The 18,788-nt window shown below is 33.4% G+C and overlaps 1 protein-coding gene across 3 annotated transcripts in view; it reads left to right on the forward strand.

Annotated features, from left to right (window-relative positions):
• Positions 1–18,788, forward strand: part of MS3_00008358 (uncharacterized protein) — a gene marked incomplete at its 5' end in the record, with an annotated part of 190,353 nt that overhangs the window by 159,359 nt on the left and 12,206 nt on the right. The window contains 5 exons of one of the 3 annotated variants that reach the window (XM_012936397.3): positions 3,806–3,927; positions 5,753–5,932; positions 10,005–10,273; positions 12,728–12,927; positions 15,690–15,995. In XM_012936397.3, coding sequence (XP_012791851.2) covers positions 3,806–3,927; positions 5,753–5,932; positions 10,005–10,273; positions 12,728–12,927; positions 15,690–15,995 — 1,077 coding nt within the window. Of the gene's footprint in view, positions 1–1,692; positions 2,720–3,805; positions 3,928–5,752; positions 17,770–18,788 lie in introns of those variants that run through there. The other 2 variants (XM_051216720.1, XM_051216721.1) reach the window with 2 other exon arrangements.

Below are 18,788 nucleotides of genomic sequence, written 5' to 3' on the forward strand. Positions count from 1 at the left end.
ACTACCTGAGCGTTTTGTAGAGATTGATTGAGTGTGATCATTTTGTCACTAGTTATTATAGTATAGATGGATTATACTTACTTACTTATTTACTTACGCCTGTCACTCCCAATGGGGCATAGGCCGCCAACCAGCATTCTCCAACACACACTGCCTTAGGCCTTCCTTTCTAGTTCTATCCTATCGTTGTTCATTCTTCTCAAGTTTATCTCCATTTTTCAACCTACTGGATTATGATTGATAATGAAATCCAGCATGTGTCACTGTCCCTTATTCGAAACTAGTCAGCTGGAGCCCCCAAATGCCCTGGTACGGCCGAGAGTGGGGAGAGTCACAGCTCTCCCTCTTGAAATGCTCTCACATGACCACGCGTATATGGCCTCTGCCAGGGAAGTCCTACTCACTGCCTTCTTGTGGCGGGGGTGTTGTCTACGAAATTGAGAAGAGAAAAAGCGAATATCTGGTGATTTAATCGGGTTGGTGGATAGGGATGATCCATCTAAGGGAGTCCGAAAACCCTCATTCCAAACCAATCGCGCACATGGGTTTCAGGATCCTGAAGGAACAAATAGCATATGAACCAGTCGTTGGTCACCGGTTACAATGGGATTGAATCTCTTTACGATGCTCCACTGCATTGTGGATCAGACCTTTATGTCAAAGGCTCCGAGTGTGGCCCCCCTAAGAAAACCACCTGCTTCAGTTTGGGTACCCGGACAGTATGACAGTGCTCACACAAATCAAATGTGATTTGTGTGGTACATATGTATCTAGTGCCCCCTTGTACCAATATTTATGTATTCAAATAAATAAACAAATCAGCTCCAAATATCTGGATCCTAACATTCATATTCACAATGATCTTATCACTGAAAACTGTTTATTCTGTGAAATATTCTCTAAAATTGTTTCAAATAAAGAAAAAGCGAATATTACATATTCCCTACTTTAATACATTTCTCATATTATTTAAAATAGAATGGAGGTTGTATACTTTGATCTAAGTTTATCCTACATGGCAATATATATATATATATATATATATATATATATATATATATATAATTGATTCAACATGAATAATTATTTCTGATCATAATAAATTTAAAATCAATAAAGTTGTTTTCTATCTCTTTGGTAATAATAATAATAATAGTAATAATAATGACAACAACAGTAAACTCATATTGTTCTCTTTTCTTTTATCTCTTCAATTCTGTTCATATTTAATTACCTAAAAATTGGTATTAATAATAATAATAATAATAATAACTTGATTAAACGTTAATTGGCTTCATTGTTTTTAACTGCTTGTGTTTACTTTTTCCAATAATGATCAACTCTTCTGCCATGATATAAATTACTCAATGATTTCCGTTTATTTATTTATTTATTTGTTTGTTTGTTTTTCCTACCTGTAAAACGTTTTTGCGTGGGCGTGTTTCTGTATTAATATGTTTATTTGTTCACGATAATTACATTGTTTGCTTTACCCTGTGTGTGCGTGTGTACGTGCGTGCGGTTTTCTAATAATCACTTTAATGATTATGAAATATGATTATATGATATGGGGAAATATAATTTGATTTACTCTGGTGTATTTTTTGCGGGGGGGGGGCGTTTTTTAAAATAATTGAACCGGTGCTTATATATATATATATAACATGTAATAATAATTATTAATAATTAAAGATTTTGCAATCATTGTAATTGTTTTGCTTAACATCACCATATTATTAGATTATGGATCATATCATCATTGATTTGTCACAGCTGATTAATCATTATTATTTCTTCTTTTTTTCGGTATTATCTTTCAATCATTGGATATTTACTTCACTATTATTGTTTTGTTTTGTTTTATGATTATGATTACCTAATTAAAATAATTATTCATTTAATTAAGATTTATTGTTACCATCTATATCGATCATAAAAGATGACATTCTACTGTGAGATGTTTCAATCTGTTTTCGGTTGTTTCTTTCTTGTATAAAGAAAAACTATTATGAGGGTTAACAGGTATTTATGTCCTCCCTCTCTCTCTCTCTCTCACTTTGTCCCTCAATCTGCATTAAGTCTCTAAGTTTCAAGTCTTTTTGTATTACTGTTGAGCTGATCAAATTATTACGGAACCGGAAGAGGAGAAATCTTTAGTTATATATATATATAGGTAGATAGATAGATAATAGAACGTTCTGGTTCCTATGTTCCTCTTGTTATACAAATGACTATGTATTTTGATTTTCTCAAACAATTTCCTTACAATCAGTAACATCTTTAATCATTATCATCTTCTGTAATAGAATTTTTTAATATTTAATTATTATATAAATTAGAACACAATCAATATGAGAGATAAAGTTGGTTTGTTTTTTGTCATTGTCATTGTTATTACATCGTTTGTTAATTTCTCTAAATAGCTGGATTAATTGATTGAATTGGTTTACATTATTTCAAATCTGTACATTTGTGTATTACTGATACTAATTATAAAATGGTTTAGATAAACACTAATTGATAGTTGATTATGGTTTCTTTTCTTTTTTTTTTGTATTTTACATTTTAATCTTGTAAATTTATACTTTAATTTGTTGTACATCTTTCTTCTTTTTTCTTGTTCTGATTTTTTTGTTTTGATTGTTTGTTTATAAGATTTATTATCTTATTTTGTATTTATCTATTTTTGTTTCTAAATAGATATGAATTTTGTTTATTGAATAGTCGCTTACTTTATATGGGTAGAATATATTGTATAAACGAAACAAATATCATTATAATCAGACAGGGGTTTCGTGGAGATTGTAGTGATTTAATCATTGAATTTATGAGTCAGTTGAAGCTAGATCACTATGAAAAACCTGGAAGCATTGAATGGCCGTCTCATCCTAAGCAGTGTTCATCCACAATCCAACTCCTCGAGATTCCAACCCAGGACCTATAAGTATTGCGCGCGAACGCTTGACCTCTAGACCATTGAGCCGGTGGGCATCCAACGATGTTAATATCTAACTTCAACTAATCCATAAAATTGAGCGACATATCCATCATTGTCCTCAGTGAGGTATTTACTATCTCACAACAGACCTGGTTGAATTTCACTGGCTACTGATTCTCACTAGAACTCCAAGAAATAACTATTGGAGACAGTCACTAGTGAGCATATGTTGATTATAATCAGAGAGAGGTTTTTGTGGATTTGCAAATAGTCATTTACACTTAAAAACAATACTATAATTTGTAACTGAATGAATAATAACTAAGTATAATAAACATTCAACCTAATTGATCAATGCTTTGTAATCATTTGTAAACAACAACAACAACAGCAACAAAAAGCACTTGTCAATTACCATATGAATTTGTTTGCTAAACTAATAAATGAATCATTGACCAATAAACAATAATGTTTATTTTGGAATATTTACATTTAACCAGTTTCAATGACATTTTTATCCTTAACTACTAAATTTTATCAGTTTACGAGTTGTGGAGATTGTTAAGTTTTTGATTGAGATCATGAACCGATTGATGTTAGACCACCATTGAAAACCTGGAAGTACTGGACGGCCGTTTCGTCCTATTTTTATATAGGTAAAAAGGAAACCAATCAAATTCATTCTATTTAAAATGTAGTCTAAACATTTCACAATTGTAGAAATATTAACGTAGTTGTTTAACACTTGCATTTCTTATACTACTGTTATAGATATTAACTATAGTTTGCTTATTATTGAATAATCTATGAATCAAGTAAATGATTATAAATTTTCGTTTGTTTGTTTGTTTGTTTTCATTTTTGTAGAGATGGAAATCATCTACAATGGAAAACAATTGGTGGTTATGAAACAAGAATAAATGTATTTGTGATTGCTTTAAAAGATTATAATGAAATGTCCGATGATGTAATCAGTTTACGTCAAACTGGTAAGTATAATAGTTCACTAATTAATAATGAATAATATCAGAATAGGTTTTGCGGAGACTTTAGAAATTTCACTGGTTGAAATCACCTGCTCACTAGTGACTGACTTCAGGAGATACTCCTGAAGTTCTAGTGAGAAGTCGTTACCAGTGGAGTTCAATCAGGTCTGTTGTGAGATAGGAACTCACTGAAGACAATAGTGTACGGTGGCGCAACTTCGTGGATTGGTTGAAGTTAGACATTAACACCGTTGGATGTCGGCTCAGTGGTCTAGTTGATTAAGCGCCTGGTCCTGGGTTCGAATCTCGCGGGGTGGGGGATCGTGGATGCGCACTGCTGAGAAGTCCCGTACTAGGAAGAGACGGCTATCCAATGCTTCCAGGTTTTCCATGGTGGTCTAGCTTCCATTGACTCATGATTTCAACCAGTGATATTAAAGATTAGTTATCATTGAATAACCTGATCCAAGTCATTATCAATATACTAAGTGCATCTTAAACAGTTAATTTCAGTTCAAGAAATCAGCTATATGTGTGTTTAGTCGCTGATATAAACTGCACTTGTTGTAGAGATCTCAATAAAACACATTCTAGACGATTGATTGTGTATACTCGACAATTTATTTTGTGAAACTATATTAAATATCTAACTTGGAGAATACAATTAGACCTGACGCTTAAAAATCATATTAACATACACTTTTTGTCAGATTTACCAATACTATTACTTTTTATTGAAATTATGAACTGTTCAAAATTAGAACACCATTTAAAACCTGGAAGGAGTGAACAGACGTCCCGACTTGATATGGGACTCCTCATAAGTGTCTAATCGCAATCCTGTAGACGGCAATCAAACCTAAGACCTACAGTTTTGCGCGAGCGCCTAACCTTTAGACCACTGAGCCGGCACCAAACAGTGGTAATGTTTAATCTTAATCAATTCAAGACTCTATGCTACCATCTTCCGTTGTCTTCGATGGATAACTGACTCAAAGTTTATGCAGTTGAACTCCACTGATCACAACTTCTCACTGGAACTACGATAATCATCCGTGGAAGCTATTCACTAGTGAACACATAATAACTAACAGTATCAGATTGCAGATATAGCTGAGTTTTATTAAGATCATGAGCCAACCAATATTAGATTACTGATGAAAATCTGGAAGCATTGTATGGCCATTTCGTCCTAGTATGTGACTTTGCAGCAATGCCTACCAACCACCATGGTTCCAATAAAACTCAACAATCTCCACAAACCTATACTTACTATTACTTTTGATAAAGTTTGAATATTGATTTCCTACAATATTTGACTTTGAAACAGACTGTAAGGTACTTTCTTATTTATAAAAATACACTTGTTACGTATGCCTGAACACTGATTACCACGACAAGCAATGCTGATTAGTGTTGGAGACGGCTGGAACAAAGTTAGAGACGGCCAAACCAACCAAAACGTGGAATCAGTTCTTGAAGTCACTGACTCCTAGTCTGAGCCATGTTGATAGATGCAGATTACTTTTTTGGAGTCCGTGTGACTATCGTAACTAATGGTTAGAGACTTTGGGTGACATGGCTCAGAATCGATCACAATGATGTAGGTGTATACACTTTCTGTGTCCTACGTTGCAACTGATTGACGGGATAAAGATACATATTGACGAGTGTACTTACACAGACATACCAAACCTGTAATTGATGTTTCCAACTTTAAAATTAATGAATAGTTTTATCGTTACAAAAAATAATTATTCGTATTCTTTTCTTTTTATACAAAATCTCTTTCAAATATGTTACGTCTTTTCTTTCTTCTTCTTTAAAGCTGTGTGGATCGGTATTATTACTGCAAAATATGATACAGACTTATCAACTGTAAGAAAAATTATTACTCAATTGAATAAAGATAATGCTCAAGAGAATTTATGCAATGAAAACTCTCAATCCATAGAAACTAATCTAAAAATTCGAGTTCATTTATCGGATTCTTGGGTTTTTATTGATTGTAAGTAATTGATTGTATTATACACTCTATTTTTATTGTTCTTAATATTAAAAAGAATTTTGTGGATATTATAGTAATGTCAATAATTGAGATCATGAGTCAATTGAAGCTAAACTACCACTATGAAAACCTGAAAGTGCTGGATGGCCGTTTCGTCTTATTGTGGCACTCCTCAGTAGTACGCATCTACGATCTCTCCTCGCGAGATTCGAACCCATGATCTATCGATCTCGCGCGCGAACGCTCACCCATTGTTAATATTGTTACATTCCATGATGTTTTTTACTTTTCATACAGTTTATAGCAGCTCATGTGCAATTGAGTTTGTTCACATTTCATTTGGCTAAGCCTTCTTTGTTAACTTATTTAACGAATAGAGTGGTCATTCGTACAATAACAACTTATATCATTGTACCTTTATTATTGTTACACTTGTATGAATATGCACACTTGAGTATTGCTTACTGCCTACGCATATATTCATTCGGCTAGCATTATTATTAGTCGTTCAATTGATTCGATTATTCATTCGTTTCCCTAGGTATATATATGTACATTTTAATCCTGTTCATTGACTCAACGACTCGCTGGTGAAACTTTAATTTATGAACGACCATTGAGCGACGCTAGACTGACTTTGGGAGTGTTCACTTAATAACCAGGACCTAATGAGTGTTATGAACCTGTGTGATGAATTAGAATTCTTACTTACAGTTGATGATTAAGCTTAGGAATTATATTTCTGGGTTTGATCATGAACTGACATCAGCTATAATGCCAAAACTCTATTTATCCAAATGGATGAGTGAATTTCGCGCCAAAATCTGAAACCTGTTGTCTTATACCTGATTGTTTCGTCCATAAATTATAGTCTCGCCTACTCTCACACTCATTCGCTTGCCTGATAGCTTTTCAGCACTACTCTTTCATGTTTGTTTAACGTACCTGTAACTTTGGTTATCTGTGCGTGGTGCAATAATAAACGTAATCAACACTTCGTATTCATCTTCTAATTATTACACCGCTGAGGCATTATCTAGTGACGGTTATCGGATGAACTATATACGAAATTTAAGGATTATATTGAATACCGACCACCACAAGTTACTGTCAATACGTTTTATTTACAATGTTAATTCCAATATAACCTAGTGTTTTCCCGTATTGATATATGAGTAGTTTCGTTAAATAATTTGTTTTTTATGGTTCCGAAAACAATTAATATGCTTATGTACAATAATTGTACCCTTGTTTTATGCTTCTTGTCGACTTTATAAATCTATAGGTCAAGAATTCTGTTCCATAAATAGTTTACACGGTAGTTGATTGAGTATAGAATATCATCATGTCTATACATCATTTACAGGTAGTCCGGTTATAAATGCCAATGCTTGGGATGTATAATCATCTGAAAATCTTGTGCTTCAATGATATATACACATTTCAAGGTTATAAAACATAGTATAGAATAATATCACCAACAGTTGGGATTGTCATCTTTGAAGCATTTACCCCATATGATAGAACACTTTAGTTAACATTATCGGGAATGGAAGTAGGATACTAAGTAAAGGTAACCATTAACCATCAGTTTAGGCTGATAGAACATGCAATATAAACGGCTATTCCTGATGTTGTCCAATATAGAAGATTGAAAGATGGGTAGATGCTTCCAAAAAAGACCATCCTTGTATTAAATCAATGGCTATTGGTTTTAAGAATGTCAGCAGGCATAAACTATAATCGTTGTCATTTTGTAGGCACAATACCTTTTCTTACTACTAAGAAATTGAGAATAATGTTAATTAGCACTCGGTGACCGGCTTACATCATATGTATATATTGTTCAAAATAAAGAAAACAAGTGTTCATATATCTATGCATATCGTTGCAGTCTTACAACAACTGAAAAAACAGGCTCTGATCAGAGTTGCCTGAAAATTCCTTATTGGCAGCCTATGCTCTAAGTAAAGTAAAAAGGTGTGAGTAAATAGGTGATGTTGTTTAATTGTCTGACTGTAATTTACATTTACAAAAGAATATGATCGCAATCCGTTTAATGGGACATCACCTAATCAGCAACAACGGTTTCACAAATAATACACATATACCATAATCAATAATAATATCATCATAAGAGAATCCCACTTTCTATTATCACCTATTTATATTTACTGGATAGTCACGAATTACTTTCAACAAAGTTGTCGACTACAGTTTCAGCATAATTAGAGCTGTTCTAGATCCCCAAATCAGAAGTCCTTGAGGTTGCAATTTATAAAATGTTCGACTAATAATGATTTGAATTATGCTAACAATTGTTTTAATTTTGACAATAGATAAAATATGGGCGACTTTATAGAGAAATATTACGAGTATACTCTACTTCATTCTTGTATACAAAATATCTGACACAAGCACAGTTAGACAAAATCAAACATAATAATGATTGTAATATATATTGTTTCTTGTTATAACTTGTGGCCTGAGTCTCCTGTTAATGTATAACGTAGTGATACCGCCAATTAGAGAGCAGCGAATTATCGATTGGACCAATGACGCATAAAACTCGTGCGAGCAGTCTGGAGTACTTATCGGTCGTGCTTCCCGCCTAGCCTAGACCAGCCAGTTAAGTTCAGGCCACCAATCTCATCCTCTGCAGTATAAATCGTTTATTTCAAACATACTGGGTTTATATACCAACCAGACAGACCACGTCGTATCATAATATATGGAACAACGTTCGTACAAGATTTAGCTAAATGTGACTGTGAATCAGGGAGATAGTATTTGATAAACAAGTTGTGGTGTGTGCTACTTATATCGACATAAGTAGTATAGAATGTTAGTCATGAACAGAATGTGTGGTAGCAGAGAGACAAGAGGATCAAACGGTAAAGAATGGAAACAGAATGAAATTTGTATGAAAATGCAAGAACAATAAAGTCTGAGACAATTGATGGACATTTTGCAAATTAAGCATTTACTATTTGAGTGTTGGATTTTATTAGCAAATCCTGTAAGTTTGAGTGAAATACATTCGGTTGTCTCCACTCGTGTTCTGTTCAATATAAGGTCATAATTCAAGAATGGTAAATCGTATAATAATAGTTCATACATCAAAATGAAGCTTATGATAAGAGGAACACGAATATGAATAGTTCAGTTATTTAGCAATTATACGATAAAAATATACGTATAGTACTGGTCGACAAATAGATCCCAACACTTATCATTCATTATGCTTATGTAGTTTAATCACTAGCAAATGATAACAAATATAACTGTTCAGAAATAGACTACAGTCAAGTTGGTTAAACGCGGCGTACTCCTCAACGACATACTTAATATCAAATCAAATCAAGTATAGTTCATATTATAATCTTTTTTTCTCTTTCTGATCTTCAATTTACCAATTATAGGAATTCCTTCTATTCATTCAATCTACTATGAAAAAAAGACAAACTATTTAACGTTAGGCAAAACATGGATCAATTAATTGAACACTATACCTTCTAAGATATTGTTATATCTTATGACCGCCGATTAGGAGGTAGTGATTTATCGATCGGATCAATGACGCGTAAACACGTTCGAGCAGTCTAGAGTTCTGATTGGTCCTGCTTTTCGCCTAGCCCAGTCAGTTAAGTCCAGAACACCAGTCTCAGCCTCTGAGATATGAATCACTATATTTCAAACATACTCTGTTTATATACAAATCAAGCAGACCACATCGTACCATAAAATAGAAAACAATATTTGTACAAGATTTGACCAACAGGAAAATGACACTTGAAATAAATATTGACCAGTAGGAAATGATACCATTCCAAGTCCAAGAATAGCATTATACTTAACAGGATAAATTTTGGGATATTTTTCTGAATATCCCAAGAGATATTCTAAGAATACTTTGAATAGTTGAAATATAATTAAGTATATTATATTGTCATATGTTTGAAATGTTTTAAAGTAAAGAAAAAGGTTGGCATATAAAAAGTAACATACTACTTTCAATATAATTTCTTTTCTTTTTTTTTTCTTCTTCTTCTTCTTCAATAAATCAATATAGCAACCACTGCAGCTAGTCGATTTTTCCGTATTGATATAGAACAAGAAAATGTACATTTTTTAACGGATGTTTGTAATATGGAAGATTTATTTCTTATTGATTCTATATTAGAATCCTCTTTGACATATAATAATAATAATGATAATCCAATAGCTAATTCTTTAATTGATCATCATGTCTTACTTCCATTACCATCTAATTCATCATTACCGCAAGAGGATAATGATGATAAAGATGATAATGATGATAATCAATTAAATCGATCAGGAGTCAAGGAAAGTTTAACATGTGAAACAAGTTATGAAATCAAAGTTGTTGAACCGGAAGATGAGAATCAATTAAATAATAGATTACATCCAATTGACGTAAATTTGTGTTTTGATTATTAAAGTTATCATTTCTTTTGTTGTTGTTGTTTATTTATATCCGATATTCTCTTCAATGAATTAAATGACATTGTGCAGTGTGCTTTTTTTGCTCTCGTAATTTCTATCCACCACATAGCAGAAAATGAAAGATTTATGTTAAACAGATGACTCAAAAGTTCGATTCGTTCTTCCGGAATAACTTTACTGCTTTAGTAATTGTGCTAGTATAAAATAAATAAAAAAAACTTGATCGATAGCATTTTTCTCTTTATCTTAATGGTGTTGATCGAATATTATCGATAGAGTTTCAGTGTAACAGATTGTATAATGGATTCGATATGACTGTTCATTATTTTGATGAAAGATCAATGATGATCTATAAGAAACATTGAGCTCATGTTTTGAACCAGATTAGTAGATATTTGTTTAATAACATGAAATCAACTGTATAATAATGATTTACATTGTTTATAGACTTATGATAAAAACTTCATATAGCAAATATTCTTAAAGTTGCCTATAGTATAAAATCTAATATACTTACTTTACTTATGCCTGTTACTCCCAATGGAGCATAGGCCGCCGACCAGCATTCTCCAACCCACTCTGTCTTGGGTCTTCTTTTCTATTTCCATCCAATTCTTGTTCATTTTTCTTATGTCTATCTCCATTTCCCGGCGTAATGTGTTCTTTGGTCTTCCTCTCCTACTTTGACCTTGAGGATGCCATGTGAGGGCTTGCCTTGTGACACAGTCGGGTGCTTTCCTCAATGTGTGTCCTATCCACTTCCAGCGCTTCCTCCTGATTTCTTCCTCCGTTGGGTTATGGTTTGTTCTCTCCTATAGTAGGTTGTTGTTGATAGTGTCTGGGCAAAAAAATGTAATATACATACAATTTAAATAAACTGATGTTTGATATCATAAATTCAACTTTCAAAATACTTATCTGATATAAGCGAAAGGAATTAAATTCACTTGGTGTTGTTTTACTTGTATCTTCCGATTGTTATTTACGACTGTAATTGATCAATCTCTTATTAGCATATGTGCATCCTGTACGGACTGCCTCGATATAGCTTGAAGTCACAAGCATTGTAAGCAATGATGGAAAGCGGCTAACAGTGGAATTCAGGATGCGTGTCACTTTGTCCTATTTGCGAATCGTCAGTTGGATGTACCTGGCATCTCAGAGTTGATGGGACTCGAACCCATTACCGTTAGCTTCAAACGCCATCGCATTTTCCATTTAGCTACTGAGTCCTGATAGCCACCTCCATGTGCAATGGGGTAAAGTTTTAATTCACTTGGTGGTGTTTTGCTTGTGTCGTCCCATTGTTATTTAGGACTGCAGGTGCATCTAGCCGACGAGTCCCGAATAGGACGAAGTGGCACGCTTCCTGAATTCCACTGTTAGCCATTATCCATTTTTGCTTGAAAGGAATTAGTTGAAAAAAGAATACCATTTATGAAAACATGAGAATATCAAACAGTTAGTTTTAACTAATTCGAAGAAACATACAGTGAGGCATAAAATCTGTAAGACATCAATTTAAAAAAAATACATCATATTAGTATAAGTGATTCGTTATAATTATTGAATTTTACATTTTACATCAAGAACTTACCTTAGACAACCAGTAAAAACCAGGAGATTCTAAACAGTTGAGATGGTGGAGAAGATTTGTAGCTCAGGTGGATGATTTTGGTGGAATTTTTTCTCTGAGCTGGATGACTTGGCCGTGTTTTTTTTGTTACTGGTTGTTTCGACAGGTCGACCATGCAGCTGTTTGTGTTTTCTCCTATGAGTTGTTTTGAGATCCCAATTAGTTTCTTCTTTGTTCTCTGTGTCGTTTGCATGATATTTCGATGTCTGTTGTCAAGATTTTCAAATCTTCTGACGTGAGTGCCCTTTGTAGTTTTATCTCTTGGTCCTCTATAACGTGTTGTTATTTGCGGATCCTGTAATATGCATCCGTTATCATTAGGTGTACCATTTTTCTTCCACTTTGCTCAGCTATTCTCCATCCCACGACCAAACTATCCAGCTCAGAGAACAAAACTACACCAAAATTCTAGACAGTTGTTTCATCGTAGTATAAAACTCCATAGTAGCGTAAATAAGGCAAAATCCTTCAAGTCTTATGGAGAGCGCTCAGTTAGTTGCTAATCAATGGTTCATATTCAATCCATTGGTGATATTCTATAAATAGAAATGATTTTCTCCTGGAGATTACATTTTTCGAAGTCATAAAATTGGATAATATATCATAATAATAGACTACCATAGTGTTTATTACTAACAAATTATTACATTTTCAACAAACAATTTATTAAATCTCCTTTTTGATCATTTTAGGCAAGTAATCTTATAGCATCCAATAATGAGAATGAGAATGATGATCATGTTGATGATAACTCCATCGACGACGATGATAATGCTGCTGCTGATGATGATGATGATGATGCTGATAATGATGAATGTCTTATTAAAACTCAATCACAAAATAACTTCATTTCCACAAATAATCCATCTTTTGAAGGGGACATTTTTAGTCCGTAAGTTACATTATATAAATTCACATAAACTGTGTTCTTTCTTTCTCTCATTTGAATTAGGTCGATTAGTGATTAAGAACAATTTTATGTTTTATTATTCATAATTGTACCCAATTCAAACCATATAACAGTTATAAATAAATAAATAAAACTACCGAATTTGTTATTAATATGCTCAATCAACAACAGGTAGGCTGAATAACCTTTTTATTTTAATCAAAGAAAATTGCTTATCTTTCTTTCTTATATAAACTGGTAACTATATTTAAAGAATGATTTTCATTATGATTTGATTTCAGTTGAAACATTTATAGAATATTGACACAGCTGCTTCAGTCAGTCAGTTAGTCATTAGTTTGTAGAAAGAATGATATAAAGTAATCACAATCGATTGATCACTGGGTGGTGATTAATGTCATGTGTGTCAAGTCCTTATTGGTGCAGATCGAATGCTGTTGACCATGCTGCAATGTGGCTACCAGTCTAGGTGACTCGATATTGCGTGCACTATGTTCCGATTAAATGGTGGTTAGAGGCAGTCAACAGCAAATCCTGGACCCGGGTTTCGTGCTACTTGGCACTCGTCAGTAAGGTGTACCTGTAATCTTGAGGGAACTGGTGCTCCCTAACGGATTCGACCCCGTGTCGCCCAGCTTCACAACCAGAAACGTTACCACTGGGCTATCCAGGTCGCGACCGATCTCCTGTAGAACTGAGATGTAATCACAATTGATTAATCACAAGAGGGCTGACCAACGTCATGTGTGTTTCAATCTAATCTAATCTCAATGGTATAAAGCAATTTTATTCTCATAGTTTAAGGGAAGAGAGAAAGTGTATACACCTACACCATTGTGATCGATTCTGAGCCATGTCACTCAAAGTTCCCAACTATTGGTTACGATAGTCACGCGGACCCCAACAAAGTAATCTGCATCCACCAACATGGTTCAAACTAGAATTTGGTGACTTCAAGAACTGATTCCATGTTTTGGTTGATTTGTCCGCACCTAACTTTGTTCCAGCCGTCTCCAACGCTAGTCAGCATTGCTTGTCGTGGTAATCAGTGTTCAGGCATACGTAACACATGACCCAACCATCTTAGTCGATGAATATTCACAACCTCATCAACTGATTTACCATCAACCCCTAATACCTTATATCTAAACTCACTATCACATACCCGGTGATCCTTAGAACAATACTAAACATTTAAAAATTGACTTGTTAATTTTCAAAACGTTTTTTTTAATTGAATTACTTAAACTGTAACATTGAGTTTAATATCTATAGTTACTATTTATAAAAGTATAAAGTTGCAAAAGATGAAAGTTGACAATATAACCTGTAACTTCTATCTCTTTTTGATGGAGTTTTGTTCTCTAAGCTGAATGGCTGAGTCGTTGATCTTTCATCTTTCTTCTTGATCGTTCAAAAGAACGATAAAAGCTCCACGATCAAACCATCCAGCTTGGGGAAAAAACTCCATCAAAACCATCCACTTGAGCTACAAATCTCCACCAACTTCTATCTCTTTAAATTCATCAAAATCCATATGATATAGTTATATTGATTATAGTAAGTTCTCACGTTATCATTTACAGGATTCAATGAAAAAGATCAATCAATAATCAAATTAGTTATTGAACATAATAGATCAACCGTTTGAAAGTGACCATTATTATAAAGAACTGCTTTATATCAACATAATTTTTCATTGGTTACTCAATATCTCCTCTTCAAATTTCTATTTTCGTCTATCACCATTGAATATCACCATTTTGTATAATAAGAAAGGATTTCTATCCAAAGTTCCATAGAGCTTTTTCAACAGCTTATCGATTCTAAGTGGAAGGATTGTGGATGCACGTTGCTAAAGTGTTCTACACTAGAAGAAAAAAAGAAGAAACAAATATCCAATGGTTCGTGATAGTCACGCCAATAAGGTCAACTCTTTATGTAGAATGAAACTTAAAAACGATAAACAAATGAATGAAAATTTATTTACAGAATACCTTTGAAAGTAGACAAAAGTTCAGCTTAGAAATCGATTAAACAAGACAAATAAATGGAATGGAATGTATCTCTGTATTTGAACATTTCAAGCTCATTGTAATGAATGATATCTGTTCAAAAAAAATTGTAATAGAAATTGAATAGACTAATAAATAGCAGCATTTCGTTTCAAGCTTCAAATTATTGCTTTAAATCCGGTTAATATTGTAGTGGACGAGAACACAATTGAGGACAATGGAATGTATTTGAGCACAAACTTACAAAATCTCTTAGTAAAATCTGAGAACCATACAGTAAATAGTTCATTTGTAAAATGTTAATCAATTATCTTAAACTTGACTGTTCCTTTAATAAATATCACTCAATCATCTTAGACTTCATTGTTCCTAAATTCTCATACCAATTGCTGTCTGTTCCCGTTCTTTCTTTCTCAACCTTCTGCCGCCTGACATTCTAATCCTGACTATCGTTATATACTACTCATGTCGATATAAGTAGCAAACACATCATAATATGAATAAAAGTTGTTTATCTACATCATTTTAATTACTTACTTACTTACACCTGTTACTCCTCGTGGTGGAGCATAGGTCGCTCACCAGTACTCTCCATCCAACCCTGTCCTAAGCAATCCTTTCCAGTTCCTTCCAGTTGTTATTCAGCCTTTTCATATGGGCTTCCATTTCCCGACGTACTGTGCTCTTTGGCCTTCCACTTTTCCGCTTCCCTTCAGGATTCCAAGTTAGGGCTTGCCCAGTGATGCGGTTTGACGAGTTGCGTAATGTATGTCCAATCCATTCCCATCGTCTTTTCCTAATTTGCTTTCCATCTGGAAGCTGGTTTGTTCTCTTCCACAGAAGGCTCTTGCTGATGGTATCCGGCCAATGGATGTCGAATATCTTGCGAAGACAACTATTTATAAATACTTGTATCTTCTTGACGGTGTTTGTTGTAGTTCCCCAAGTTTTAGCTCTATACAGTAGAACTGCCTTGACGTTCGTATTGAAGATTCTGACTTTAATAGTTTTTTACAGTTGTTTTGAGTTCCGTATGTTCTACAATTGTAGGAATGCGGCCCTTGCTTTGCCAATCCTCGCTTTTGCTTTTAATTAAGTCTAAGTAGAATAATGAACTTGTATTCTGTTCAAACACATTTTTGACTATTATTCTACAATTGCCAATCATTTCTAGACTAGTTCATCAACTCTGATCATAAGAACTGATTTTAAACACTAATTATCAAATGAGATAATATCTGACTTAAACCAGAAACGTATACACATCAGAAATGTTAGTCAATCATTATTTCAAACCAGATCTATGAGTCTAGAAAAGATCTAGTCAAGTTCAATCAAGTCATTTTTATTTGTTTAGTTGTTACCTTTGATCCAAGTGAATTATCCTCGTTCATTTATACTTATTTTCAAGTGACTATACCATATTACCTATTGCACTGTTATGTAACATTTATTAGTTTATACATTCATTTCTTTATACTTGAAAACACTTTCATTGAATAGTTAAGAGTGATCCAAAGCCTTTCTGTATTATGATAGACATAGACGTACATTAAATGTGCTATAAATACAATAGGACAAAATGAGTAAATGATACCATTGATTAGAAAATTCTCTTCTTTTCTTAATTGAAAACTAATTTCAGAAGGAGATTTTTGTGGATAATATAGTAATTTTAATAGATGAGTTCATGAGTCAATCGGAGTTAGACCAACATGGAGGACCTAGAAGCACTAGATAGCTGTTTTGTTCTATTGTGGGACTCCTCCTCAGCAGTGCGCATCCATGATCCCACCACGTGAGATTCGGATTCAGGACCTATCAGTCTCGCACGCGAACGCTCAACCTCTAGACCACTGAGCTGACTGGCATCCAATGGTGTTAATGTCTAACTTCAACCAGTCCACGAAAATGAGAGACACATCCGCCATTGTTTTCAGTGAGTTACTATCTCACAACAGACCTGGTTGAACTCAACTGGTCTCTGCTTCTCACTAGAACTCCAAGAAATACCTCTTGATGTCAGTCACTAGTGAGCGTACGTTGATTAATACGAGAAGGGGTTTTGTGGATATTATAGTCATCTGAATAGTTCAGATCATGTGTCAATTGATGTGGATACATACTGCCAAGGAGGAGTCCCACAATAAAACGAAAAGGCCATCCAGTGCTTCCAGGTTTTTCATGTTGGTCTAGCTTCGATGGACTCATTATCTCAACTATTAAAATTAATTAATGTAAAACATTGTAATTATCCACTTCTTATGAGAAAAAGAAATTATAAATTAAACTGTTACAAGTATTACAATTTCTATGCATAAGATCTGTGATATCTGCTACTTATGTTAACAGATAGAAGTAGTATGTAACATTAATTCGAAGTGAAATGCCTAGTAATAGATGATTGTTTGAAGAGAGAATTAAAGACCAAAGGAAAATTAACCAATAGCCATTTGAAATAACAATAAGAATGAAGTTTGTAAAAGATAACTAATGTAAGAGATATGAAAATTATGCATTTAATGTATAGTTTTTAGATTTTATCAAGATTTTCTGTAATGTTGTATTAAACGATAGATTGATCTTTCAAATTTGACTTCTTCATTCACTTCAGATCTACAATATTGCATCATTTAGAAAACACCGACGATATTTCATTGAGATCAGATAAAAAATATTGAAGACTTTTTTGAACTGCTGTAAAAAATGTCAGCAGGAACTCCTGACCGAATAGTCTTTTTGTTTTGTTCCTTGAAACTAATTTTTGCGGTTCAATCATATAGATTGGGTTGATAAACTCAAGAATAGAGTAAGTAGATAATATGATGACTAATTGCATGTTTGAAGATTTCATTTACAGAATAGATTTACTATTGTCTATTACATTCTGTCATAGTATTTAGTATATACTAACCAGCAATCATATACAAGTTAAAACTTTCATATTAATCCCATTTAAACATTGTTCGGTGATATATAAATATATTTGGTTTCCCTTTATATTCATATTCACAACAGTGTAAACATATTTTAATAGTTGAATTCATCAATCAATCTAAACTAGACCAACATTGAAAACTTGCAATCACTAGACAGCCATTTCGTCCTAGTATAGAACTTCTTAACAGTGCTTATCCATAATCCCACATGTGGGATTCAAACATAAGATTTCTTACCGTGTACACAAACGCTTAACCTCTAAACCACTGCTACAATCTCCAAAAAGATGAAAATTATTAATATCACTAATTCACAATCACAATAGTTTAGACTATACTTCACTTTCAGACATAACACTTGAATTATGAACATAACACAATCTATACGTTATTAGGAAGGATTGTTGTACGTCCAATTGATAAGTACCAAATAGAATGAAAAAAACATGCTACATTTAACTGAAAGGGCACAATCATTCTAGTCTATAAAAAAAGCAATTTTTAGTGAGACCGTAATTTGTGGATGATCATTTGAGAGACACTGAAGTGACCTTGCAAGTGGATACTTTCTGAGGGTTATAAAGCAGTTAGAATTTTCATTTAGAGTTGATGATTAAGATTAGGAATAAGATTTAGGGTTTTCATCACGAACTGATATCAGCTATAATGCCAAAATACTATTTAGCCAAATGTATGCATGAATTTCGCGCCAAAATTCATGACTCATTATCTTATACATGATTGGTTCGTTCATAAATTATAGTCTTGCTCAATTGATTACAAATGAAATAATTACCTATCTCATTATCATTGAACAACACCAAGTGAATATAACTTCACCCCCATTGCACAAGCAGCTGGCTATCAGGACTCAGTATCTAGGTGGAGA

The sequence above is a fragment of the Schistosoma haematobium genome, chromosome 6 (assembly GCF_000699445.3).
Source record: "Schistosoma haematobium chromosome 6, whole genome shotgun sequence".
NCBI lineage: Eukaryota > Metazoa > Platyhelminthes > Trematoda > Strigeidida > Schistosomatidae > Schistosoma > Schistosoma haematobium.